At 48.4% G+C, this 27,978-nt stretch overlaps 1 protein-coding gene across 18 annotated transcripts in view; it reads right to left on the bottom strand.

The window, feature by feature from the left end:
• Window positions 1-24: 24 nt before the first annotated feature.
• Window positions 25-27,978, bottom strand: part of KDM2B (lysine demethylase 2B) — a 103,473-nt gene continuing 75,519 nt past the window's right edge. For 11 of the 18 annotated variants that reach the window (XM_048963815.1, XM_048963814.1, XM_048963818.1 and 8 more), the window contains 10 exons: window positions 16,923-17,147; window positions 13,220-13,363; window positions 8,769-8,855; window positions 7,970-8,239; window positions 4,687-5,360; window positions 3,147-3,310; window positions 2,522-2,683; window positions 2,166-2,267; window positions 1,630-1,848; window positions 25-1,294 (listed from right to left, as the gene is read on the bottom strand). In XM_048963815.1, coding sequence (XP_048819772.1) covers window positions 1,113-1,294; window positions 1,630-1,848; window positions 2,166-2,267; window positions 2,522-2,683; window positions 3,147-3,310; window positions 4,687-5,360; window positions 7,970-8,239; window positions 8,769-8,855; window positions 13,220-13,363; window positions 16,923-17,147 — 2,229 coding nt within the window. In that variant the 3' untranslated portion in view covers window positions 25-1,112. The remainder of the gene's footprint in view (window positions 1,295-1,629; window positions 1,849-2,165; window positions 2,268-2,521; window positions 2,684-3,146; window positions 3,311-4,686; window positions 5,361-7,969; window positions 8,240-8,768; window positions 8,856-13,219; window positions 13,364-16,922; window positions 17,148-27,978) is intronic. The other 7 variants (XM_048963816.1, XM_048963820.1, XM_048963822.1 and 4 more) reach the window with 7 other exon arrangements.

The following is a 27,978-nucleotide window of genomic DNA, read 5'->3' as shown; positions in this document are numbered from 1 at the left end:
GAACAGAAGCCCTCGTAGCCAGAATCTGTTTTTGTACAATTGTTTATACAAATTCAACAAAGGTAAAACTGCATCAGGAAGGTCTACGAAAACAACACCTTACAACAATGGCACTTATGAATGCAGAATTTTACAATCAGGAAATAACCATGTTATAAACCTTAAATGAGAACTCAACTCACACTTCAAAGAAAGAGAGACTACGTTTGACCATTTATTCTACTGCTGGACTCACTGTATAAATTAATTTTATATTGAGTACAAGAGCTCATGCTACAGAGTGAAACCCTCCTATGTGCAAAAGCTGAAATTGGAATTTTTAAAATTTTGAGAAAAAAGGTGATTTCTATACAGATAAAACTTGGCAAAGTGTTTTACTTCAACTATAATTTACACCTTATTTCCACAACATGCTTATGTCACTTCTCAAGTATACAAAGCAGGATATAAACTTCCATTAAAACATGCTTTAAGTTGAAAGTATTAACCTACTTTTCCTGACCTGGGCACGTTTGTAGATAGATACTGTCTACGAAGTATAGGTTAAGTTCTCTCCTACCATAAGTAAAGATAAAAATTGGCAATCAAAACCGAAACACTGGTAATGCATTCAAACATTGCATAAATAATTTTTAAACAATTTTTGTACAAAAATAGTTCTGCATAATGTAAGATGTAACAAAACAAAATGTGTTAAGAAGGCAGAAATGCAGTGCGTGGTCCACTTTAATGACACCAACTTTTTTTTTGTTTGTTTGTTTGTTTTAAGAAATGAAAAGCAGAAATCAAATTTACACTACCAAGCACATGCTGTGGTACTTTAAATAACAGTATTCCTTGGAGATCAGTCTTCTTCCGGGTGTGAACAATTATCATCAGTAACAGTCGCCTTATGAATTTGCATAAGAGCCAGTGCAGGACATCCCAGGTAGACTGAATTAGTGGCACAAGTTGAGATTCTTAACGTGGGTAGTTTCATGTTGTTCTCGACAAGAGTTGTAAAATCCCATCACGGTATTTTCCAATATTCCAAGTTCCCAATTGAAAATAAAATCCCTACATGTTCTTAGTCCCTTCCCCGCCTCGCCCCAGTATTTACACGTGTCCTTTAACTAACTCAGTTTTTGCAGGAGTTTTTCTTCCACTTGCCCAAACTGAACACTTACTGACATCTCTGCTATGAACTGCTCACAGCCTTCTTTTGTCACTTGCTTGCAGTACCTCAAGTCGATCTGGCAGATGTTTCCACAACGTTTGAAGTAGGACAGGCACTGGTCAGTCACCTTATTGCAGTCTGCAAAGAAAGAGAGAAGGGGACAAAAGTGAAACCCCATTCTGATCTCTGATTTGACCTCCTCAGCCCTTTCTGCTCCTCCTGTGCCACCAGCTGCCCCCACCAGCCTGCATGCAGCTCCCAGCTCCCCATGGCGGCTGTGTAACCGAAGGGATGAGGAGGAGGAGATGGGATGAGGAGGATGAACAAAGTGACAATTTGCAGCTCCCAGCAGCTCAGACAGGGCAGGGCCTGGGAGAACAGCAGCTGCAGGATCACCGACTCCAGCAGCAAACAGTGCTGATGGGGAGGGACACCCCCACCCTCCTCCCCTGCCCCGAGTTCGTGCTGCATACCTGATAAATTAATTTCCGTTAATGAATCCCGCGTGGTAGTTCCAACCGCGGTCAGCAGGTTAATAGACTGATCTGTCACGTGGTTACAGTAACTAAGATTGAGTTTGGAGAGCAGAGGCATGTGCCTGATGATCAGCCGCAACGACGCGTCGGTGATGTCCAGGCCGGCCAAGCGCAGCTCCACGATGTTCCGCAGTTTACTCCGGTTGTCGATCTGACCTGGAAAGCAGAAGCAGCAGCTGAGCCTCGTGCTGTGCTGCAAACATCTGCAAATCTATATGAAATGCACTGTGACACACAACACTGCTGCCCTGAGTTAACTTCAGATGTTTTTGCCTGTCTGTTGCTTTGGAGGGGACATCAGCAGGAACGCTTGCCTATTTTGGATACAGGCACGTGGACAATAACCACCTCCTGATTTAAAAACAAAAGGGACGAAAGTAACTGCAGGGGCCCAGCGGAATTACAGGTCGGGAATAAGCAGTAGGCTGTGCAGTGCATGCCAGAAAGCAGATCTGATTTGCTCAAAATTTCACCTGAGCTGATATCCGGGCGAATGTGGCATGACCCACAGAACTGCTCCTTCCCTGAACTGGAAGAAAGTGTTTCCATACTCTCTAAAGTACACCCGTTGCAGCCTGAAGAGAAGAAAGTCAGACAGAAAACCAGCACAGTGGCTCAGATGACTGTTCAGCAGCCAGAGAACATCACTCATCACCCAGAGGCTTCCAGCGAGGTGCTGCACGTCACTACTTAACCGCCTCACGCGCCAGCAAAGCCCAGAACCCCACCGGTGCTGGCTGCAGGGTTTGCTGCCCATTTCCTCCACAGGGGACCAGCAGCAGAGCATGCTGAGTGCAGATGGGACAGCCCGCGCTCTCCCGCCGGTTACCTGGCCGGTTATCTGTGGGCGGTGACAGGAGGTCTCTCATCTGAGCGTCCTTCAGTCCTTCTGCCCACTGCACGTCCAGAGTTCGGAGTAAAGGGCAGCTGGAACTACAAAGTGCTGACACTGCTATCCATGAGCACCCTGATAACAGCAGGTCTCGGAGACCTGCAGATACAGAAGAGATTGGAGCACACGGCCCATGCGGAGAGGCACCCAGCGATCTGCTCCCACACACAGGCTGAGCTGAGCCCAGCGCTGCTCCAACACACCCCAATGTTCAGGGGCACGCAGGGACCCCGGGAGCCCCCCATCCAGCCATCCCTCTGCCCTGCACCCAGAACCTCCATTACGGGGGGGGGGAACAGTCCCCCAGCATCCCCCAGCTGAACCGGTCAGCACAGGCACAGCACTTACTGGCCAACCCCTGCCACAAATTAGTTTGCTAGAATGCCAAGCAGTCACAATAAAACTCATTTTTTGCTCATTTTAACATGCTGATGTTCTGCCCCTATGTATGTACTCCTCCTTTCAGATAGCTGGACCCCTTCACACCCTCCTCACAGATAATAGTTTACATCTAAACTGCTTTGCTAAGGTCTGGTGAAGCAGTCAAAAAACCATCGCTTACCTGGCAGTCTGTTGATAAGCCAGCTCAGCTGCTTTTTAGATATATTTGTCCAGCTAAGATCAAGGGTTACAGGCTGTCTCCTAATAATGCCACTAAGCATAAGTGGAGTGATGGATTTACAATGGTTTAAATCTATTTTGGTCCATAATCTTTTGTCACAGCACCTACCCAAAAAGAAAAAAAGTCAACAGCACTTGAATTTGGCACTTGTTTCAATTTCTGCAAGACTTTTAAAAAGCATCACAGAACTATGGGGAAAACGACAGCATTTAACTAAAACTAGCAAAAATAAAGCGAAGTGATGCTGAGGTAAGTGCACCAACAAACAGCGTCATGTAGGTTTGAAGTTTTCTGTCAAGTCTATCTCACAGCAAAGTACGGAATTATTTCTACTGAATTATCACTGCCAACATCATAGGATCCCATTTTAAGTCACCACAGCATTTATTAAAATCTGTCTTGTAGCCTGAAAACAAGCGCCTTCCTTCTTATCTCCTGAATAAAAAGAATGGTTTCATGTGTTTCTTGTCCTGATTTCCCCCACACTTTCCCTATGCAAAACAAATTCTGTTCCTGTTATTCCCATGTGCGTTTCTGTGCTCTCTTCATGGCTCCCTAAGGGCCACAAACAACAAATCCGAATGGTTTGCAGTATCCTGCATTTTCCTGCATTTTGCATTAGAAAACGCCATACTTAAACCGAAAAATCATCTAACAGCTGTGGCACTGAGAAACCCGTGGAGGAAGGGCTCCATGGGCATCGCCTTGCGCCACACTACCAACCTTCCTGTCATTTATCCAGGCTTTGCTAGACTGCGCTACTGAGGGGCCTCTGCCATGACTCGCCCATCCATGTGCACATTATGGCTGAATATGAGATGACAGCCAACAAGATACTTTGCTGCGAGTGCACTGAAACTCAGCAATCTGTCCACTAATGCTTTCTGTGGTGGTGCAGTCACTGTCTGTGTCAATTTTTACGCTCTGACACTCTGAGCACAGAACAACGAAGGACTCTTCCACAAGTTCTGCTGGTATGGAATCAGCAGATGGGATTGCTCTGTGTGCCCTCTGCAGGGCAACAACCAGGATGGACCTTCTGAGGAGAACACTGGGGACACCAGAAGATCTTCACTGTATCTCAATAGAGATTTAAGAGCTGAACTAAAAAAACAACTGCATCAGCAGCAAGAGCTCCTGGGGGCACAGCGACCCAGGCTCAGCCTGACCCAGACAGCATGTTCTCATGTGTGGGAACACTGCAGTGCCTGAGGACAGAACAGGCTGCTCTGGGCAGCACAGCTGCTGCAGGCTGATGCTCAGACGCAGAGCTCTCATCAGAAGCGCTGGCAACTGCTGCTTATGAGAAAGCACTAAAGACAAACTGTTTCTTCAGACACTGCCGGGCACCCTCTCTCCTTGGGCTCAGTAGAACTCCAGGGACAACCTGCACACCTCTGTTAGTGCTCAGCCGCCCACCTCCCTTCCGAGCCCATCCCCTCCACACACAAGACCCAGCACGGTTTCCCACCCTCCTTACCATCTGTTCCAGGTCTTGCAAACTCTCATACAGATGCACAAGTCTCTATGACTGAGGTAGCTAAAGACAGCCATCCAGACTTCCCTCTGCATCACGTGGGCTGCCCCATCATCCAGGGGGAGCGAGTCCGGAGGGGGGCTGATGGGGGGCGGCCGGATGACGTGCCGCTCCATCTGAATGCATTTGGGAGGAGAGAGCGAGGGCGGGGGCCGGGCGATGCCGCGCGGTGTGCTCCGCAGGCTGGGGATGAGCGGGTGCCTCAGCTCCCGGGGAGTCCCGTTCAACCCTTTGCTGAACCTATGGAGTCTCTCGCTGTTGTTCAAGGCGCGCTTGGGTTCCTCGTTTTCGCTCTCGGGTTCAGATTTGATGGGTTGGTGATTCTCATTGGCAAGGCTGTTCTCGGTTTTTTGGATCTCTTGGTTGAGCTCCTTGCTGAGCTCCTTGCTCAGTTCTTTATTGGGAAGCCGCCTTTTCCGCCTCATCTTGAACTTCTTCTTGTCCCTGGGCTCGGCCCCCTCTGTGCTGGGACCCGCGGTGGGCGAGCTGGATCGCGACTGGTCGCTGTCCTTGGAGCGGGGAGGCGCTTCCGGCAGCTCGTCCTCTGGCTCCTGCTTGAGGCGCCGCAGGGGTTTGAGCAGGGCGCTCCGCTCATCCGAAGCCTTCCACGATCGCCGCTGAAAAGGAAGAGACAAGGGCTGACTACAGGAGCACCCAGCACGTGGCGTTACGCGGAACGCTGCTGCTCTGTGGGGCGGCGGTGCCTGGGAAACAGCTACCTGCCTGCTCTGGGCCCACCTGCCCCAGCGCCGGGCTGCAGCCACCAGCCAAAGGCATCGAGCTGGAGCGCCAATGCAAAGGCAGGGAGCCCAGGATCGGCTCTCCGGACTCCAAGAGTGACAAATACATTTATTCACCATGCATCACCTTGCAGACTTAAGGGCCTTACTCATTACACAGCAGACAGCTTCCATATAGAAGGCAAACAGCATGCTATAGACAGTTCTCCCCCAACGGGCCAGAAGAAACCAGGCTTAGGATGCATTCACTGGGCAAACTTTCAACACTGGCTGACACACATGCATGCCAAATGGCCAAAAGGTCAATTTCTGAAAGCTCCTGAGGTGCAACCACTACTCGCACTGTGGCTGCGCTTCTGCTGTGATGACACCATTCCTGCTGGATGCTCAGAGCCTCAGGTAAGCACACTCTGGCTGCCCCTTTACATGCTACTGAACTCGGTTCATCTTCTCAGGCTTCCCCACCTCCAGTGCATGCGGACGGGGAATGCCAGGTGTGACACACTGCCACGCGGATGAGCCCGCATGCTGCCACCATCTCTGATGCAAGGGTGGGCTCACGGGACTGGCAGCTTCTTCCCTGCCCTGGTTGCTGCTTGTCAAAGAGAACTGCGCTTCATTCACGTTAATCTAAACTTCTGATGCACGCCAGAGGGATATGGAAGAGATGTACGGACCAAAACCAAGGAAGACTTCAAGTCTGATTGATCGCTATACGCAAGAAAGAAGCTAGCATCTGTTAGAACGAAACAGCCTTAATAAGAAGAGATCAGGCCTGGCAAGGAAAGGTGAGCTGCTGTGAACACACCTGCTCTATCAGAACACCCGTGTTCTGCAATAAACTAATTGGATCACATCTGTGGATGTGCTGCTACACCTCGGACTCAGCGCCGAGCAGAGAAAGCTGATCAACCCGTCCTCAAACATGTAATAAAGGAAGAGGTCACAGTAAGTTAATGACAGGTTAGAAAACAGACAGGAAAATTAGAACATCAGATTACTGTCAGCTTGCAGCATCCTCCACACAGGGCACTGATGAGTGCGTAATTTAAAGGTATCAGAGTTCTGTTATTGCGGCAGATTGTGAGAGAGAAATCAATGCTTGTGCAGGGGGGGCTCCACACTGTGATGCAGACTGCTGAGGGTGTGCGTGGCAGGAGCAAGATTCAGCAAGAGAGCAAAGCATCAGCACAGAAACTGAATTTTATTCCTTGGGGTCATCAAAACACAGTTTTTGTTTGTATTTCAACATGGGACATGAGAAAAAACAGACCCAGACACTGCAGCTAACTCTTCTGAAGCATAAAGGCTTGCACGAGAGAGTTTTTGAGGTGTAAAGGGCATAATAAAAATGCCCACTCTGACACAAAGATATGAATGATACACTGGCTCACCATTCAGCCCACATGAGAAGGAGCAAAAGGGATGCAGAACATATCTATTATAAAGGCAAAGCACCTTCTTCCTGAAGAGTTTCTTCTTTTCCAAGTTTTAGCTGTTGGAAGAAAGAAAAAGTAAAAGCCCCAGAAGATGACATTTGTTCTGCTGTCTGTTGAAGGTCTGGTGACTCACAGTGCCTTCCTGACGCGCTGGGGGCTTTCACGGAGCAATTCAAGCCATCCATAAACACTCCAGTGAGTCCGCAGGGATGGGAAAAGGAGATCATGGCCAAGAAGCAGATATGCATAACCTGCTGTCATGAATTTTGCTCTCCACCAAAGCAACGACAATCCCTACATTCCCACACTGTGGTGCTCTCTCTGCCAAGACTCAACAGGCAGAGCAACTACCAAGTCCTAGAGAACTGCAGTGCACGCAGTACAAGAACTGCCAGCGATCCCAGTTACAAACCATCCGACGTCTACTTGTAAGAGAAGTTGGATCTAAGTCCTCAATTCTACCTCTGGAAGCCAGCATTTCTCTACATCTCAAGTAGAACATTCTGTAATCCACACGGCAATTCAGAGTGTCTCTGCCTGGTCCAAGAGCTCTGACTTTTAAATTCAGGGAAAAGCTGCTACAGTGCTGCTGTGAGCAGCTCCTCCTCTCTGCAGGCTACAGGAGGTGTCATTCCTAAAAGTCCTCTGATCAGTTCTACACATTGTACATCTGTGAATCAGCCACAAAACAAGCAGCCACGCGCCACCAAGTGGCAACAGATGAAAAGGTTTCCATAAAAAAGTGATTTTCACTTTGTTCCTACTCCAAGCATCTTGCAGTGACTTTTTAGTTAAAGTGGGTTTTCCAGCATTTTGAACAAACCAACAGCCACAGCCCAGTGTTGTCAGCCTCTGAATGTCAACCCGAGCTTCACCGTTCAAACTACTGTCCTGTTAGACAAGCAGTTTTCAGGAAGGGAGGTAAAACATCGCAGTTTCTTTTGTAGCAATCTGGGATTTCAAGACGAGGTACAAGCCAGAAGGCAAGAGACATCAGCCCCAACCAGCCCACGCGCATCTGCGTACGTACATAAGGGTTTGTCATACCCGTTTTCTCATAGAGGGTTCCTGGGGTTTCTCAAATTTCCTTTTCCTCCGCAGATGGACTTCGTCTGACTTTCTCCTCAGAATTGAGTCAACTTGAGGCTTTTTGGAATGTTCCTCAGATTTCCGCCTGGGAGTTTCTTCACAGTCCCCTTTCCGTTTTGCAGCATCTGTTACTTCCTTATTGTCTCTGTTCATTTTCTGTTCCTTCAGCAATGAGCCTGGGAGATTTGATGCGTATTTGAATCCTGGTCCGCGCTTTTGCTTGTACGCCAAAGAGACACAAAACACAAACAAACTTTATATCTTATGCCTTTCTCAGCTATTTATGTACGTTGCCTCCAGCACTGGTGGGTTGATCACTTTGTAACAGACAAAATCATTAACATGGAGTTACAGTAGAAGCAGTTTCAACCTTTAAGAAGTTTTTATGCACACTGGCAGCCTCTCGCTTTACAAAAGAAAACAAAAAAAAGCTTCCCTAATTCCAATAGACACTTCAGGTTTCGCATGACCTTTTTTCTTTCCTTTTTACACAATCCAAAGAGTTATCTTAGAATTTAGCATGCAGCAATGCACAGAACTAACCTAAACACTCTCCAGGTTTTGGGTGAAGTGTTAGTGCGTGGAAGAAAAATAAAAGATGGTTAGGGAACAGAAAGCCAACAGCTTATTTCCTTTGACTCAACTGAATTGAACACAAAAACAAAAGCGGTACTGGGCAAAATTATACCTATAAGCCAGAGGGAACGTTTGAGATCTTGTATTTCATTCCAGCACCACTTATCCCCATTAAACTCACTTTTCCAGTTTTCCCTGCATGGTTGCACTTTGGACACTCCCAGCAGTTCGGCAGCTCGTCGTTAACCACACCATCTGATTCCTTCACCTGGTGAAAGAGAGGCACAACTCAATTCACAGACAAGCTCAAAGAAGCTGCAGAAGTCTACAGGTAGACCACTCAGAGGCACTTCTCACAGCTCTGCGTTTTCTCTGATCGATTGCTGCCCTCCCAAGAGCCCCAGGAAAGAAACCCAGCTCCCTGCAGGAGCAGAGCACACCCCACAGGATCACCCTCAATATAACATCCATGGGAGGAATGTGTGGTGGCCAACCTGGTCCTCGATAAAGGCTTTGGGTCTGGGCTTTGTGTGAAGGTCAGGGACAATCCCAATTACTGCAGGGCACATTCTGCTCTTACAAAAATGATAAGGAAAGAAGCCACCCGCCATCCCGACTGTAATCATGCCATCTCCAAACGTCCTCCCACACCCCTGATCTGAAAAGCCATTTCCCTCCCCGAAGTGAGGCACAGCCTCTGCCTCAATAGGAAGGGATTTTTCCCATACGCACATTCTCATACATTAATACTGTTGGGCATTTTTAGAAGCAGAGCACCCTGCACTGTAATCAAGTGTGCCTTACAATATTTTTCTTTACGGCTCAGAGTGAGCAGCCCCGTGTGCACAGCCCCCAGGCTCACGTGCCAGCAGAACGCTGGCTGCCAAGCCAGCTGGAGAACAGCAAACTTCTATTCAGAGGTCCAGGCAAACAAAAACATTCTCAGGGCTTCTGACACCCACAGCTAGCGTAAGGAAGAGAAGTGCTTACTGCTTTGCTGCCTCTGAGAGACTGTGACATTCTGCTCTTTGAAAAACGCCCATTTGGTGTTGTCACATCACAAGGAAAGCACAGCCCTGCCCCACACGGCTCCTGCTTCCTGAACTTCTGCAGAGGAGCCCTCATTACATTCCAGACAGGAGAAAGGTGTTTCTGAAAAGCAGTTTCTTTGAATGAAGCCGAGGAGGAACAGCAGAGCTAAGCTAAAAAGCAGCCTCCACACAAAGACATAAGCTCACTGATGGCACGTTCGCATCTTAAGGATTAGTTACGTGGTGTTCAAGAGGTGTCTGGATGAGGTGCTACGAGATATGGTTCAGTAGCTTGGTGACGGGTTGGACTAGATGATCTTGCAGAATCACAAGGTTGGAAAGGACCTACGATTCTATGACTTAGGCAAAAGCCTCAAGGAAAAAAGAAAACATTTTATTACTGTAGTAGCACGGTTCTGCTGTCTGCAGTCAAGATGAACAGCTGGGCATTGGCATCAGCAGTACAGTAGCAGGAGCCGGCTGCTGGAACAGGCAAGGGCAGAGCTCTGCAGATTTTTCTTGTTTCTGAAGCATTTCCTCCTCCCAGCTCAGTGAAAACGTGTGAGCTGTGCAGGAGCAAGCCCTGGGATTTAGGGAACTGCTTCCTCCAGAACTGAGCCAGACAGCAGCCATTCGAGTTTCACCATCCAGCAGGAGTGATGACATGTCAGCCTTTCTCAGCAAGTCTTTGGGAGTTAATAAACGAGTAAATGAAGTGGGCAGAATTTAAATACTGGTTTTATCACAACTGTGTGCCTTTGAACCTTCTTTCCCATGGTAGGTGTAAGATACTCCAGGAGCTGTTGTATACATCTCTGCCTCAGGGGAACAATTCCTGGCTCAAGCCCAAGTTGGGAACAAGTTATTTCCCGCACTGAATACAGAACAAATGCTACCAAAGGGAAAGCATTACAGCTCCGTCCCTTCTGAGGAGTTTAAGGAACCGAACAGATGTGAGGAACTGTAAGCAAACTAATTAGACACAAACAAACCTGCCACTGAATCCGTCCCAAGCCTTCTAGGCTGGGTGGGAGCCAGTTCTGCATGTTTGCTACCAGCAGCAGGTGGGCGTCTGAGCCACGGTGGGAGGCACCTCCACTGCATGCCTGCAGCACCAGGCAGCCATTCACAGCCTGAACACAAGACTGAGTCAGAGAATACAGAGACCCCAGGAGCCAATCTGTTATCAGCAGGTGAGTGCTGTGAGTCCTGACAGTGCAGAGGCTGAAGTAATGCAGGTAGAAACACACCTGGTCTGAAGACAGTGGCAGAAAAGCAGCTGGGCTGGAGGAGGACTTTGTTTTCTCAGTTATTTATTTTTGCTGTTCTGTCAATGCACCTAGAATACTCCCTCATTTCTATCAGTCTCACTCTATCTACCAAAGAACAGGATTCTTATGAAGAAAAATTCTTCTTAAAGAAACTGCATCAGATCCTGCACTTGGTCACCTGTGCAACTAAGGATCTGACTCACAGCAAGAAAAATCCATCAATACTGGTTCAATACAAATGCCCTGCAACAGAAAAAAACAATATCCCTCTGAAAATCTCAGCAGCTCCCTCTGAAAGCAACACTGGGCTTATGAAAGGCTTGCCAAGATGATTTTATCAAGGAACTATTCAGAAGAAAGAAGCTGGACAGTCAGCCCTTAGCAATGCCATTCAAGACTCCCCTGAAGCCAGCTCAGCTCTTAGGCAATGGCAGAGGACAGACCTATCAGATGCCCTACGAGGTCATCTTCTGCTGTTTCATGGAGAAAACTCACTGACCACAAACAAAGTCAAATGGTGAAGCTGGAAGAGGATGAGCTCCAAACCAGACACACACAGCCCTGCAGTGCCCGAGATCACACGTGTCAGATGCCTGCTGGAGATGAAGCCATGGCTGACACGTGGCGCTGCCTGAGCAAGACAGGATGGGACCTCCTCTTGGTGCACAACCCTGGGCTGCATCTGTTTCCAAAGGTGTTTTCCATGCAGACTGAGGGCTCAGCCCATACCAGGGCTCAAGCACCTCATTAACAGGGCATCCCTTTGTCCCACAGACAACTATGGAGCCTGGCAATAAGCAGCAATGAGGGAACCAAGGAAGAGATTCTGTTCTTCTTTTGTGCTTCTCCACACAGTCTCCTCTCATCTTCTAAAATGATGATTCTGAAATCCTCCTGCTGCCCTTTTGTTTCTGTAAATAATCAATAGTTATCCACCCATTCCAGCTCAGCAGATGCACTGAGAAACTGAAGTAAAAGACACACGCAGCACACTGCTAACCTCCCATTATTTAACTTTCAGAAATATTTCAAGCAACTTTGTGCTCCTAGTTACCAAAGCAGTACTCAGAACATCTTTTATAAGCATAAAAGAACAAACGGCCCCTGCCTGACTTCACAGGTCTGACCCACATCCTGTGCAAATGGTCCCAGACGTGGGACAGTGAGAGGAAGCCATACTTCAGCTGTCACCAAACAGTGACCCTGTCCTCAGGACCTGGATACGAGGCATTGCTGGCACTGCCAGAAAGGAAGAGGAGTGCAGGGCACTTGGGGGAAGGAACAGAAGAGCAGCAGCTGCAAGACAGAACTGAGGTTCCTCTGGAAATGAGCTCCTCCTTCCCTTGCTTCTTCAGCCTTTGAAGCCTTACTTTATGCAGAGCCAACCACACCAAGCTCCTGCTCAGAGCCCATCTGTGGCAGGAGCTGCAGGTACCCCACTCTTCAGGGCAATTCTGGCTTGCCAGCTACCTGCTTTCTGCTCCAGCAAGTCACACACATCCCTCAGTGCAACATGGCATACAGCACAGAAGCAGTGAAAGGCCGGGACAGCATCACCTCAGGCCTGCATAAGGAACACATCTCCATGCCCAGAGGGACCAAGGGCTGCTTTCTAGGGCATGGTACATCAGAATACATTTGCTAAGGCAAAATCACTTCAACCATAAACAAATCAGGAACAGAGAACGACTGAGCAGCCAAGACACAACCAGTTTTGGAGAAAGCAGGCTTCTAAGTGCTCAGACACAGGGATGTGCCCAAAAATACACTTCCATTACCAACCAAGAGAATAGTTGTTCACAGTACTCCATTCAGCCTGAAACTTGCCCAGTTTGCTCTCTAGAGCTGCAGTCTTCCTACTGGAATGTCTGCTCCCACCCTTAAGGCCAGCTGCCACTAAAAGGCATATCTGTGCCTGGACAAACACAAACAGCAAACCACTCATTTGTACTCTGCTGATACAGGGCTGCAAATAAGTCATCCAAAGCTACAGGTAGATTTTTCTGTCCTCTGGAGCTTGCCAACTGAGATGCCTTACTTCCTTACACTCCCTTAGACAAGAAGCAATAAATAAATGAAATAAACCACAAACATACACCCACATGTTGCTGCCTTGCTTTGAGCAGGCTGGTCACATCAAAAGAGAGGACTCTCCTTCAGACAGGACCGTTCACACCACAGCTATCCATCCTGTTTCTCACACCAACTCTGGGTTCATGTAGTTCCCAAAGGTGAAAATGTGAAAATTTCTGTGCCCTACTTCTACATTCAGGTGGTATCTAATCTTTCTGTTTGTTTGTTTCCAACAGGTATTTCATCCTTTCACTCACCTTAAGGCATCCTGGGTGTATTATTTCATTACAAATGGAGCATTCCATTAGCATGAGATTAAACTTGCTCTCCTCCTCTTCCACAGTGTCCTCTTTCCCAGCTTCTCCACACACCAGACATACAGCAGTATGAGGCAACACCGGCTGTTTACACATATCAGAAGGAAGTCTTGATCAGGGCACATAAGACACATGGGAACAGAAGAATTCAAAATGCATTTACAGTATTTTCATTCCAAAGGGAAGATAAACAGGGCTTAATTGTGCAAACTGCTGAAGGCTCCATCCCAGCAGATCAACAAAGGCGAGAAAAACTGGTAACAACTGGGGCTGGATACCCAGAGCAAGCATCACAGGACATGTTCAGGGAATGAAAGTGCCCTTCCTGCTGCAGCAGAAGTCCATGGGGAATTGCAAGGATGAAAATGACTTTTTTTTTTTTCCCAAGGTCTCTTTAATCTGTGAGCTGACAGACATTGGCACAAGAGTCACTTTACTACAGTACAATGGGAGGGGAAAGAAGCAACCTAGAACATCACTGTTCACATCCACTAAGCTTCACAATCTAACAATTTGGCAGCTCCCCTGTTTTACAAGCAGGGCAGACAGATGTTATGGGACCCATCCAGCCCTCATGGCAAGCCTACAACAGGACTAAGAACAGACCTTTTGCTGACTGACAGTCTATTATAGGAGGCCCTGGTCCAAATGAGAGCAGTGCAGAAAGCACTGCACAGACACTTAAAAAGAGGATTTCTCTGCCCAAAGTGCCACAACTGCAGTTATTTTCTGTCCTTTGCTGAGGGAGAAAGGGAATGGCAGCGTATCATATATCCATCACCTATGTCAAAGCACTGAATGCCAGTCTAATTAAAAGGCTACCTTTATGACAGTGGGAACATACTTCTAGTTTGCCACAGTAAGGTACAAGCCTCCTTACAAGAAATAAAAGGAAGACCCTCACAAGAAGCTGGCCATAATGTGAATTATACTGATAAGGATGCCACTGCTTAACTATCAAGTAGCCAGATGCACAGGTGTGGCTTTTCATGGCAAGGATCTCTCACTGAAGGAGTGAATAGAGTCTGCAAGTGAAACACTGCACACTGAATCAAATTTATGTAGCAACAATTCACCCTTCAGGAAGTTTCAGACAGAGAAAAGAAACCATGCTAAGCCATCACAGAGCACAGTGTGCTGCCCCAAGTCCCAGCGTCAGACACAAGCTATGGCAATACTTTCTGCTTTCTCATGTCAGTACTTACCCACGCTCCATTTTAACAGCCAATGCTATTAAATTCCCAACCCTCCTCCACACACACAGTAGGAATCCCCAGGATTCCATTCCACTGGCAGGTAAAGCAGAACAAAGCCAAGGCACCCAGAGCTGGGACGGCTCTGTCCACTTGTTCTGTCCGATCTCCCACACGACAACCATCTACAACTGCATACAAGGAACAAACATCCCAGCAACAGCACGATTAGTCTTGCTGGAAGCAAGGGTGTGTAGGGAATCTCTTTGTGCCCCAATTAGCTGTGTCCCACTGACAGACTGGAGCAGAAGCTCTGCTATTATAGCCTAGCTTCCCAGCAGAGCCCCCACACTCCCTTCAGACAGCCTCAAGTGTCCCTGGCACTCCTGCTTCCCTTCTTGATTCAACTAGTGATGCAGAGGAGTTTCCTGTTCTCTGAATGGCAGTACAGGCTCTCTCAAAGCTTTGGAGTTTAATGAAAGCCTGTGCCTAGTTAATATTGTCAGTGTTATTAACCAGAGGAAAGCACAATCCCAGAACTGTGGAGATCATTACTTTCACAGAGCCTTGCTTTGGTGGCTTCTTTTAGCTGGAAGCTGTTGGACATGCACCACAATATATTACTACTGTGATTATTAGACAACATAATGAACAAGAGTAAAGACAACAGGACTGCTCATAGAAATGTAAGGTACTGTACTGTACAACAGTTCAACTTGTTATTTTTCTACCCTTTTGCTGTTCTAAGAAAGTCTGCAACATTCCCACTGTTTCTCCAAGGAGGACTTGCAAAGAACAGAGAGACCTCCTGAGCACATGCAAGGGTGGGACAAAGAATCAAAGCACCCTGGCTACTAAGTTCTGTGCTGCAAACACAATTCCTGGAAATAAAACGGCAGATATCAAGCAAAAAAGAAAAATATTTTTTCATAAGAAGAGAGAGGAAGATGAGAACCAAGTTCATCTCCTCCGAAAAGCTCAGCATGCATGTGAAGATTCAAACACCTTCCTACGAAAACTTGCTCCATCAGTCAGGACAAGGCAGCGTGCTGCAGCCCTAATGTAATCTCCCAACTAAAAAGGCAGCACGATTTCTCTATTGCTTCCCCTGGAGAATAATAAATTCTTCATCCACGCTGTTCAATTCATGCCACACTCCAGGAAATCAAGTGTTCAAAGAAAAGACACTTGAGCTGCAAAAGCACTCTGTGGAAAGGTAGATATTCTATGTACTTTACTAAAAGATCCAGGAGAGCCAAATCCAATCCTCTATCAAGAGCACTGCATGGCTTGGCACAGGACATGGTGTGAGTAACCACGAGTACCTACTGGAAACCCTAAGTGCTTACCAGGTTTTAAAACCCAACCCAAGCCATTTACTGCCACCATTTCAGTTTCTTCAGCAGAATTAAATATAAAAAAAAATGTAAGTGAAAGTAACCATAACAAGACTAAATCGAGAGAAATCAGCATAGCTTGCATATAGCACAGCATTTCAGTTATGAATGCACAACATTGCTTTCCTTAAAAACAAACAAAAAACCCACCTCCAACAACACTACAAATAAGACCTTTCTGAAGAATTAAGGGAAAAGCTAACGTCAATTTTTCCCCTTGCTTGAGACCACTGTGGACAAAAAGCCCGAGGAGAAGCTCAGTGAGAGTCGATACGAAAGCAATGATTCAGAACCTCATGGAAGACTAACCTGTCAATATGTGTTAAATACAAAGCTCTCTCTTATGACTCGAGAATCTTCTGGGCAATATATCATAGTAGCTCAGGAAAGTGTCTCTGACTACCTGCTAGCCCTGTTCTGATGCTCAGCATCTCCCAGCAGCCCCATCCAGCCCCTGAGGGAGAAAGGATGCCAGGCTACGTGGCTCTCTGGCACTTCTCCATCAAAACCTCACGTACATGTATGTAAGTGGAAATGAATCGAAATTCACATCCCAAGTAGCCTGTGGCCACCAGTGACAAAGTCTTGTAGGATGCCAGTCAAAGATTTCTCTATATCTTAAAGGAGTTAAGCAGCTAAGATGGTAAAGACCATTGCAAGGCGCTGCAAGAATCTCAGAGGCCCAAACCAAAAAGGCCTCTTCTCCTTTTAATGAGAGCTTCACACTCCTCCCCTCCTCCCCCAAATCCCAGAATCTCAGAGCGAATGAGTGCCAATTTCTGGTGTACTGATTATAACCACATCAACCTTCCATATTACTGAGAATGGAAGCCACGTAAGTACATTTTAGGAGTGCTCTGGTTTGAAACTTCGGGATAAATCAAAAGTGATGGGAAGAAGAGATCATCTGAACTGCAGGGGTGCAAATTACACTGTTTTACCCAACGCACTTCAGAAACTTCACAGTAAATAGCTCTCAATTCCACACCTTGTCACCAGATGCCAACACAAGAAAGAAATCTCCAGAAGAACTGTAGCAAGAGGTTTACTTACTGCGATACACTGCCTCATAATGCAGGACTGTTTCATCCTGCCAGGCCCCCCAAACTTCTTCATGTCTTTGCAGAAGTGACACTCTCCGCACTCTGTCCGCAGGCACGCCTCGCACTTGCGGCATCGCGTCCTCCTGCGGCGTGCCCCGGCCGTGCTCCGGTTAGCTGCGAGCTTCACCGCAGAGGCAGCGCCCAGCTTCCCTTTGGGCCGTCCGACCGCCCTGTTCTGAAAGAGCCAGACACATGAGGTTAACTCACATCCCACTTACCATCTAAACAGCAGAAATTCCTTCAATGGGAGCTGTACGCATCTTAGATGTAAAACTGACAGATGTATCAAATATACACAGATGGCTAATGCCCAGCAGATGCATACAATCATTCTTACAGCTAAGGAATTCCATTACCTTTTGAGGAAAAGATGCATTGTAAAAAAAAGACAAAGAAATCGAGGCTCCAGTGAGAGATGCCAAACCTAACGCAAGCCCAATTCAACAGGAGGGCACTGACTATGCACAAGTCAACGCAGGACCAAGTCCCACATGACACACTTGGCTTAAGTCAAAGACGTTATCTGTGCCATGGCTGAGCTCGGCGCTGCGAGCTCCTAGGACTGTGCTCAGGTTAGCCACAAGGTTTGCTTTCCTCCTTCAGATATGGAAGAGCCCAAGGAGACAGCAAAAGTAATTATGAGGCTAGATATGGCAGGGCAATGTTCAGCAACAGTAGCTCAAGTCACATCAACCTCCCTAATGGAAAGGGAAAGTATGAGCTACTGCCAAATGGCGAGGTAGGAAATAAAACACAAATACTACAAAAGCCTTCCAAAATAGCTTCCCTCGTATCCAATACCAGCAAGTGCTCCAAGCCAGAATACTAACTGATGCTGTGCAAAAAGGGCATCCCAGGTCTGGAATTCAATGACTTTTACGGTAGAAATTAAAGGAACCCAACAAGATTTTAAACGATTAGGTTAACTGCAACAGATTCGCTCTACTTATCTAATTTTCACGTTCTAATAAGAAATTCCTTGTTAAGCATAAGAACATACATCCCAACTCAAATATCCCTAACAAAGTCACTGTCTGTCTTACACACAGACTGGCTTGGCTCATCCTTAGCACTGACAGCTTTCGCTATAAAGATGACAAAAACAGGACCACAAAGCTCATCTGTGCTGTCCTGCCGTACCTTTCTCACTTTCTGCGCGTCTCAGCACACACAGCACAATCTAAGCAGTTTCACTTTCTGTTTGTGCTGCATTCTGGGCGATCACTGAGGTGGGACGAGGTGGAAGGAGGCGGACCGTAGGAAGCCAGGCAGAATTTCCACTGCAGCTTTTAAAAGAGCCAGGAAAACATTCTACCTGCTGCTGTGAAAGCTTCCCAAAGTGTCCTACTATACACTAACCCTGCCCACTGTAACTAAGGTGGGAGAAAAAACTGCTCAGCTGCTGCCAACGTTACACAGATTTCTACAAGTTTTAATTGCACTCCTCCAGAACAAGCTGGATCCCGCTGTGCTGTGTGAACACACAGAGGTGTAGCTTCCCATAGGAAACTGCAACAGACACACAGATTTCAGATCAATTTCAGACACTCTAAAGAATAAATATTTGCCTTTTAGACCAACATCGCTGCCTCTCAAGGATAAAGTCAGTGCTGGCAGGACTGGCTTAGCACCTAGATAAGAGATAATTTCCTTCCTCAGCATGAATCACCCCTCCGCTGTCTCTATTAGAGCCTCCACTGGCAAAGGAAATGAGAAAAACGAACCAAAGGGAGTAAGTTAAACTGAAATACACACAACAACCCAGGCAGCTCCTCTTCATCAACCGCATGCAGATGACTCTGTGAGTCCTTGACTCCTTCCCACTAGGTCTAAACACAATTTTTTTAAAGCAACAAATAGCACTTACAACGCCATCAGAATGGGCTTTTTCAAATGCAGTCTCTCTCGAGGAAAATTCAGACTCAGTGCCCTCCCCATGAGAAAGGCAATGCCTGGCACAAGCACTGCACCACAGCACCAAGAGCCCAGACCTAATTGTGAGGACTGCATCTTAAGCACCAAGGCAGAGGGAAGACACAAGTGGTAAAAAGGCATTGCTTGAAGGTGGAATTTGAGATTCCCGATTAAAACATAAAAACAAAATAAAAAAGCAGGAAGGCAAAGACATAAGAACAAGCCTGAAGCCAAAGCACAACTCAGATTTCCTTATAAACCACCACACAGCAGAAAGCAGACAGGCAGATCTCTGCCTCACTCCATGGAACACACCTATCCAGCCCTTTTCATCGCTCATCAGGAAACACCAACAACTGTCCCAGCTGGGTCTGAGTGCGCTGAGCAGCAGCCAGCTCCCAGCCAAGCCGCCCTCAGCCCAGGATGTCCCAGCCAGCAAGGCTGGAGGGGCCTTGTAGGAATTCCCACTCGTATCCAGTTTCAAGGGGCTCTAACTTGGCTGCTTACAAATCTCACCAGCAGAAATCTGGCCTGTGGGTTGCTATCCCAGAAAGGGGCTGGGATTCAAGGGGAAGAAGGAGCCTCCAACACGACTTGGGGTTTATTTAGCACGTGGCAGACAGCCAGATGAATTCCAGGTCAATGCTAGGGAAGAGAAGCTGTGGGATTTCCAGCTCAGACTGTGGGTTTACAATCCAGCTGCCCTGGCAGGTAACCTGGTGAAGAGATCCCTGGTGGCTGTTTCCATTTCTACACAGCAATTCAGGGCCCTCCCAGGACAGTGCCACAGAACTGCCCCATGAGTAGAGGGCAATGGTAAAAATTCCCCAGACTGGTTTACCACGGCAGCCAGAGAGCAGCAGCTGCCCAGCCACCATACGTAACACACTCTGGACTGCAAAGCTGCCTAACAGCAATGAATTTGGGATTACCCTCTCACTCCTCAGATAGAGAGGGGGATAGATTTGCAAACTGATCTTTCAGAAGTGCTGAGCTCCAAACTCAGTGTGAATTGTGCTCCAGATGGACTACTGCTGGGGGAAGCAGACATCAGTGAGTTGAACCTTTGAACAAGGCTGTGTAGATGTGGGAGTAAGACCAGGTATCACAGTTTCAACTTATTCTGAACAAAAAGGAAATGCTGCCAGTTCTCGCTGCTTGCTTACAGCTACTTTAGCACCCTCACAGCAGTTGTGAGCATCTGCTCAGGACCAAGACCAGGGTCAGAAGCAGCAGAGGCACTAAGGGAAGCGCAGCGCTTACTGCAAGAGAATCACAGCTTAGATGTTTATAGCAACATATTTCTGACCTTCACAGCTGCAAAGAATAACTTGAAAGATCCCAGACTAGCAAAAAAAAAAGTAGCAAAAGAATCTTTGGAGACAACACTAGAAGAGCTATCGGCTGTTAAAAGCATCACTAAGTAGGTGCTGATGTTCTCCAACTACAATCCCAGCACCACACGTCCTTGCTGGAACTTCACATAGATGAAGGTCTGCTGATATCAGAAGGCAGTCCAGGATGCTCCAAGAACACGGCTGACAAACGCTACAGCCCCGAAATCAGCTCTTCTGCAAGTGGCCTTGGTCTGGGCACATCTCACTCCAGCAACCCAATTGCTGCCAGCAGCACCATATCACAGCTCCTGGAGAAATCCAGGGGCACACAGAGTCCATCTGAAGGGCTCAGCAACAGCCAGTGCTGCAAGACCCCAAAGCACTTCACTTCCTTAACCAAGAATGATCCCAACAGCTTGTGTATCTGTTGTGTAATTCTCTCCAAGAAAAGACACCTTACAGCTGCAGTTTTCCTTGTTTCAAGGTGCTGTGCCACATTAGTACATCCTTTCCACCTGCAGGATGGGAATGATTTCCTGTTGAAACACACGGACAGATTCTCATTATGCTGATTTGGTGCAGTTTGACCAAGTCCATGCAGCAATACCAGCACTGAAAGAGGGAAGAGGACTGGAACTTCAGCAGTACCGGTCCTGTGCTTAGACCTTTTATGGCCCTCTGCATACCAATACAACTGTATTAATGGCATTAGAATACATATATTTAATTACTGGCAATTTATTTTCTGACAACTGATAAACAAATCCCAGAAAAAAAGTGATGTTAACCCACAATTCCTAACTGTTGTCTGCTAGAACACCACCTCGATGGGCTGGAATTGGACCGCTACTGGGCACTGGAGAAATCCTCCAAGTGCCAGGGAGAATCCAGGAATCCAGCTGATTATTTCTTCGCCTCTCCACACCACATCAGAGGTGGGCAGAAGCTTTTTCGACTCAAATGAGGGGGAAACACTGGAGGACGAGGCTCCCTGCTCACTAGACAAGCTCAGACCAGCCAACAGTTCTTCAGCATGAAACCCTTCAATCCCTTCAATGATTTACAGAAATCCTAGTAAGAGATGGAAGAAAGAAAAGGATGATACAACTGCAGGAATCCAGTGGCGATGAGAAGGCAGCTAGTTTAAGGCAGCAAAAATCATGTGGATGTCAATAACACCCTTAAAAGCTGTACAACTGAAAAGTGAAAGCCAACACCATGGATTTCACGTGTCTGACTACAGCTATCTGCCCAAAAGAGATCTCCAGTTTCCCCTAGTGATAACAGCCACGTCACCCACATGTTCCTGCCACACTGGAGATGTCCCAGACCACCAGTAAGCAATAAGCATCAGGGCAGGGGAAGGCAGCACAACTTCTCTCTTCCCAGCCACCTGCAGACAGGACCAAGCTCCTCCAGATGTTCCCATCTCCTCTGATTCCTACCCACAACCCTTGTCCTCTCCTGCAGCTCCCAGGGACCACCACTAGGTCACCACATGGAGCTCCTCTGCTGAAGAAACAGAGCCATTTCCCGTAAGTCAGTGGAAGAGTTTGTACCTTGCAGGTCTGTCTGCACATTAGTGACACTCAGCAGCTTTTCTGCCAACAGAGCTACGTTGTGTTACAGGTGTGACAAAGCTGCACATCAGCACTGATGCAAGTGCCCCCATTTATTTTCCTCCACTGGTGAGGAGGCAGAAGTTAGGCCTGGAGGATGGAATAAGATTTATCAGCAAAAATATGCTTTTGTAGATAAGCTGCATCCAAAGTAGAAGCTGTTATAAAGAATGACACCAGCAAACTGTACAGACTTGGGGCACCTTCCACAAACACAGCTTCTCTTCTTACTGCTGCTTGGGAGAAACTCCACCACTGCTGCCTAGGAACACTCTTCTCACTGTGTTTACACACAGCTCCGCTGGAGGAACTGTCACTGTCACAAACTATGTTGTACCCCGAGCAGCGCAGCAGATCAGGGCATGTGCCCAGGCCCTCGTGCTCCCAACCCACCAATGGTGCTGACTGCAGCGCAGTAAATCCTATCCACACCCGTGCTGCGAAACATGAGTCCTGACCTTCTTAGCCTAGCCATGGACTAAGGGTAAATGAGAGGTTGAAGGCAGAAGCTGGAAGAAACCAGGAGCGACAACACCATGGCTCCTACCCACACACCAAAATTGTGCTGCTGAGCTACACCTGTGGAGCTGGAGCGTTCCACCTGCTGCACACCTGGCACATCACCACAGAGTAACAGCCACCATCCTGGGCAGAAGGCAGGGTAACTGCACGTGTTAAAGCAGGCTCGTATGAAAATTCAGCTGGAACCATGCTTGGGTCTGCACTGCTGAGGCTGTTTTAAACAAAGAGAAAGAAAAGCACAGCACAAGGCTTTGCACAGGTCACAGAGCTGTAATTTAAGTTCAAGAATTCCACAGAAAGGCCCTCCACTTTCTCACGTTATTTTTTGTTATGCTGTTAGATATAAAATTCTACCAAAACAAAGAATCCCGTGACACAAGCAACCTCCCAAATTCCTCCAGCCAGAACTTGCACCTTCCACAGTGAATTCACAGCTGGTGCAACGCAGCTGAGGCTAAACTGCTCCCCAACCCATGAGCTCTTTAAAAGAACTATAATAAAAATAATAAAAACTATAATCGCATCAGAATTGAGAAGCAGATTGAAGAGGCCTAGCAAGGGACAAAGTTTGAGGACGGGCAGGGGCTGAGAGCTGAGCAGTGAAGGAGCCCATGTGCTCACACCACCCACGGAATGCAGCGGAGCCTCAGTGAAGTGACTCCCCCAAGACCTGGCCTGGTCTGAGCTGATATCGCAGCACAGCTCCAACTCTCTGTGTCCGCACCGGATCCATGCCCTGAGCACACCACAGACAAACTTCCAGCTCTGATCTCTCAGGGCAATGCAAAGTGAAGCGCAAGGAGTGAGGAGGGGTCTGGAGGACAGACGGAGCACTCGGCCCATGAGCTAACTTGTCTCCAGAAGCAAATGATGAGACTATCTGAAGGAGCAAAACACCTTGAATTATGAACAAAAAAACCGAGTTCACACTCAAATTGCATGCACATGTTTAATCCTATTCCCGATGCATTTTCAATTGCTCTGCGTTTTCAATTGCTCAGGTAGTTCTTAGAGAGTAAACTACTCGATCTAGAACATATGTTCTGGATTATTTTTCACAGATTACTCCATAAATCCAGAAAGTTTCTTCTTCTTCCCTCAAAGGGAAAGAAGAACCTTCGAAAAACAAACCTCACGAGCAGCAATAAAAGTTCTCTTTCCATTTTAGCACGCACCCTCCGCTCCACACCTCCCATCCCCGGCCACGACCCTGCCCACGGACCCGGCCCGGAACGAGGCGCCGGGTCCCGGCACCGGAGCCCGAAGTCCCGCACTCCTCCGAGGAAGCCGGCTACAAAACCCGACCCACACCCCACGACGGCCGCGGGGCCCCCCCGCCCCTCCTGCCCCGGGGGCTGCCCTGCCCTGCCCGGCCGGCCCCGCTCCCACCCGGGGCCCGCGGACACGCCCGGGGCCGCGGTGGCGCCTCCGCTCTCGCCGGGCCGGGCCGAGCTGGGCCCGCTGCCGGCCCCACATTGTTCCCGGCCCCGCTGCCGGCCCGGCCCGGCCTCCTCCCCTCCCTTCCCGCTGCAAACTTCGCCGCCCGCCCCGGACCTGCTCCGGCCCCGGCTCGGGCCCCGGTCCCGGCTCGGGCTCCGGTTCCGACTCGTAGTCCTCCTCGTCGGCGCTCGCAGACATGGCCATGGCTCATGGTGGGCCCAGGCGGAGCCGAGCTGACATGGCTGGAGCGGCGCTGCTGGCGGAGCCCCGCTCCCCGCACACACACACATGCAGGAGGAGGAGGAGGAGGAAGGGGGCCGTGCATATTCATGCCAGGCAGCCAGGAAGGGGCCGGCCCCGGCGCCGCGGCCAATCGCGGCCCGCTCGCACAAAGCCGTTCCGCGAGGACGGCGGGGACGGCGCGGCCGCTCGGTGGGGCAGCGCCGGGCGGCGGCCCGGGGCCCCGAACCCCGAACCCGGCCGGGCCCGGGCGCCTGCGGGCGGGGATGCGCGCGGAGCGGGCGGCGGGGCCTGCGGGTGGGCCGGGCCGGAGCGCGGAGACAAAGGAGCCGGGCTGCGAGCGGCCTGGGAGCCGCGCTCTGCGGGAGCCGCTCGGCCCGGCCCGGCCCCGCTGCGTGCGCCGAGATGGCCGCCTCGCCGCCGGAGCTCCGAGCCCGGGCGGCTCGGCGCGGAGGGTCGGGGCGGCCAGGCCCGAATCGCAGAGCTGCGAATTACGTTTCCCATTGGATTTCTGGGCCTTGCTTTCAGGGGAAGTCCCGCTTCCATTCCAGTTGTGAGGGTTTTGCCTCTGGCTCCTACACCCACACCGTCGAATTAAACATGAGATTAAATATTTGCATGTGCTGAGCAACTGAGAAGCCATAAAGCAGCAGACCTAATGGTCTCTGCATCAGGATTTCTGCCAAATGAGTTCCAACTCCATTCCCCAGCCCCAATCACCACGTGGCCCCACAAACAAACACCCGTGGCTCTGCAGAGCACCGCGCTGCCCTGCACCTTCACACCGCCTCGTGGCCCTGCTCCACCTAACAAAGTTCAGCCAAACTTTAACACAGTGGGCAGGTGGCTGCTGACAAAGCCAAGTGCATCGCGTAACGATGGCCCTTCCTCATTGTGAATGCGTTATATCTCCATTTCTTGTTTGCACTGCTGTCCTCTTGCCAGCCAACACATTATGGGAAGCGATGGTGCTGTCCCACGATGCCAGCAGCCAGGCATTCGCTCCCAGCCGGCCCTCGGTGAGCTCAGCGTCTCCTTCTCTCCCTCCATTGTGTTTGCACACAAGGCAGAGCTAGAGCAGATGAAAGCCCGGGCACGAAAGGCATGTGCCTAAGGCCTTGGCTTTCTGAATCACAAGGTTAGAGCAGAATCCAATGTTTTCCGGAGGAGAGGAAAGGGGGATGTAGGTCTTGCTAGAGGCCTACAAAGGAGAGCTTGAAGATAGGAAGCTAGAGTAAGCGACCTGCTCGCAGCAGCATTGGTGCTCTGGAACAGCTAACATGAGGATGCCCAGTCCCACACCTGCCCAAGGGGTGACCTCCACATGGGGGAAAAAAAACAACCTGGAACACCCCCTGCCCCCACCAAGGCCACTCCACTACTATGAAATATGATTCACAGCAAATTAGATCCCAACATACACCCTTCTCTCACAACACATCTTACCACTCACAATACCCGCCTGGCCCAGCAGCATAAAGTGCTACGCTGCTCTCCCCAGCCACCCTGGGAGACTGCTCCATTCTGCCCCTTCCAGCAACACAAGTGACGAATGAGCTGCAAGGCCCTGGCAGTGTTGCCCCAACCCTGCAGGTGCCCAAGGCCATGGATGGGCCCTGAGCAGCCTGAGCTGAGGGGCAGACAGCCCATGGGTTGGGGCCGGGGCATTTGAGGTCCCTTCCAAGCCAACCACGTTGTGATTCTATGTTCTGTGAGCAGGAGGATGCACACACCAAGATTACAGAGTGATTTTCAGATGCTGGGTAAACTTCGTAGAGCTGACATTTGAAAGAAAAAAAAAAATCACATAGGATATAAATTAGCAAATTGAGAGTCAGGAAAAGAGGGAGAACAACATAATAAAATGAACTTTTCTGATTGCAATTGCTCTCTGAAAATCTCATCTTGTACAAGAGCAGCTAGCCATTCACAGATACATTTAATACACCAAAAGAACTATTAAGAAAGCATTTTCCAGCATGATCCTTTCAGCCTGTCTACACCAGAGAACACTAAATTACAGCAAACAGCGAGCAACCCTTGTGCAAGCAGTTCTAGCAGTGCACATCTGACAGTCCTGGCACAGTTTACAGCAGTTTAGAAAACAGAATGAGCACCGACCCAAGCCATGCCTGTACTGCTGTAACTGTGTCCACACCGCAGCCTTGCGTGATGTAATGTGTGTGATATAAGTAATAAATTACATCCTTAATTGAACTGCTGAACTAGCCTTACTGAGAGCTGCATGCAAACAGAGTACTTTCTATTCTGAACTGTTGGTGCTGATTGCTCCTCACCTGAACTCATATATAAGTCAATATCATAATCTTCTCCACAGAAACCAATTACGTTGTCACAAACTGAGACAATAACCTCAAGCGAAGAATAAACAGCAGGAGCAGATGAGTGCCAAAGAACTGGATTTTATTCTCATGCAAATATCCTTAAGTAGTAAAACCAATGTGAGGGGAGTGAGACTACCACCCCTGCACTCTGTATACTTGCTCTTGAGCTGCTCCAGGACCAACAGATCTCAGCTGCAGCTATCAGTGCTCAGAGCCAAACAGAACCTGTGGTGTCAGTCGCACACTGGAGTTCATCACAGAACATCCTGAGTTGGGTGATCCTTGTGGGTCCCTTCCACCATTTGTGATTCTGTGATTCTCAATTTGAGGTGAAACATTTTTTTAAAGGCAAACCCCATAGAAATGTTTATGAACCACATCTTGTCCTGCAGCAGGGTAAAGGAGTTACCCTGTCACTTTCTAAGGATTGCTGTTTTGGCCCAAGTGTCTGCTCACAAGAAATATAATTCTAGACGTTGGATCTGGGCAAATTTCAGAATGTTTTCTCCAGACTTCTAGCCAATATCTCAGTCACTCTCCACGTTGTCAGAGATGCTCTGACAGCTTCCTTTTCATCTTCAAATATCCACCCAATGTCACCACCCTAGCACTTCCTATTATTTCTTTTACCTGCACAATGACATAAGAGCAGTCACCAGATGCATCACCACAATCTCTTTAATAAACTGTCTGATTCATCAACCTTGGATAAGGTAACTCAATTAAGAATACCATACTGATTAATGTTCCTCCCACATAATGCCCATACCTTCTAACCAGTATCCAACACACGGGAAGCAAAGAAGAGGACTGCACCACTCTAGATGGCACAGCCCTGGGCTATTACAGCACAGCAGAGGAGGAGCACACAAAACACCAAGAGCCCAGGCCAAATGTGATGCTTGTAAGTCACTTAATCTTTCTCAGAGATTTAAAAAACAAACGAAACAAAAATCTACAAAAACAAAAAGCCATCAGGTGGTCACACAAATAAAATAAGACTGCTTTCTAAGCATACTGAAACATCACATATATCTGCCATATAAGGCAAAACCGCCAAATCTTGAGAATGTACCAATACAACACTGAGGTCTTCTACCCTCACAGCATCAGATTTGTGGGAACAGGCAGGCACCAACAAACCCAGCAGCACCTGAGATCTGGAGGTGTGATTGCACTCTGTACAGGAAAAGCCATGGCACAATGGAATTACCTGCTGGGAAATGAGGGAAATCCTGCCACGCTTCCTTCTTCCACAAATGCTTCTATCAGGGAACATTCCCACAGCACAGTTCATCTCCAAGAGCCATGTTCTGCCAGTAAATGCAAAATACTGAAGTAGGCTCCTAAGAAGATAAGAAATGACTGCCACGCTGTGGAGGAACATGCAAATGGATGTGGCTGCTAGCTAAAATAGTGGATTAACCAGAATATGCAACCTGTTTTCCTTGAAGTGGCTTGGCGTGCTTTGCCACACAGCACAAAATGCTCTCGCTGGGACAGTTGTGTCCAATATCTGGCAGCAGCTTTCAAATCTAGAGACCAAACCCAAACAACGAGAGGCAAACAGTGCGCTGAAATGTAAGCAA

The sequence above is a fragment of the Lagopus muta genome, chromosome 17 (genome assembly GCF_023343835.1).
Source record: "Lagopus muta isolate bLagMut1 chromosome 17, bLagMut1 primary, whole genome shotgun sequence".
Lineage (NCBI taxonomy): Eukaryota > Metazoa > Chordata > Aves > Galliformes > Phasianidae > Lagopus > Lagopus muta.
The sequence above is the reverse complement of the archived record's forward strand: the minus strand, read 5'-3'. Positions and strand labels throughout refer to the sequence as shown.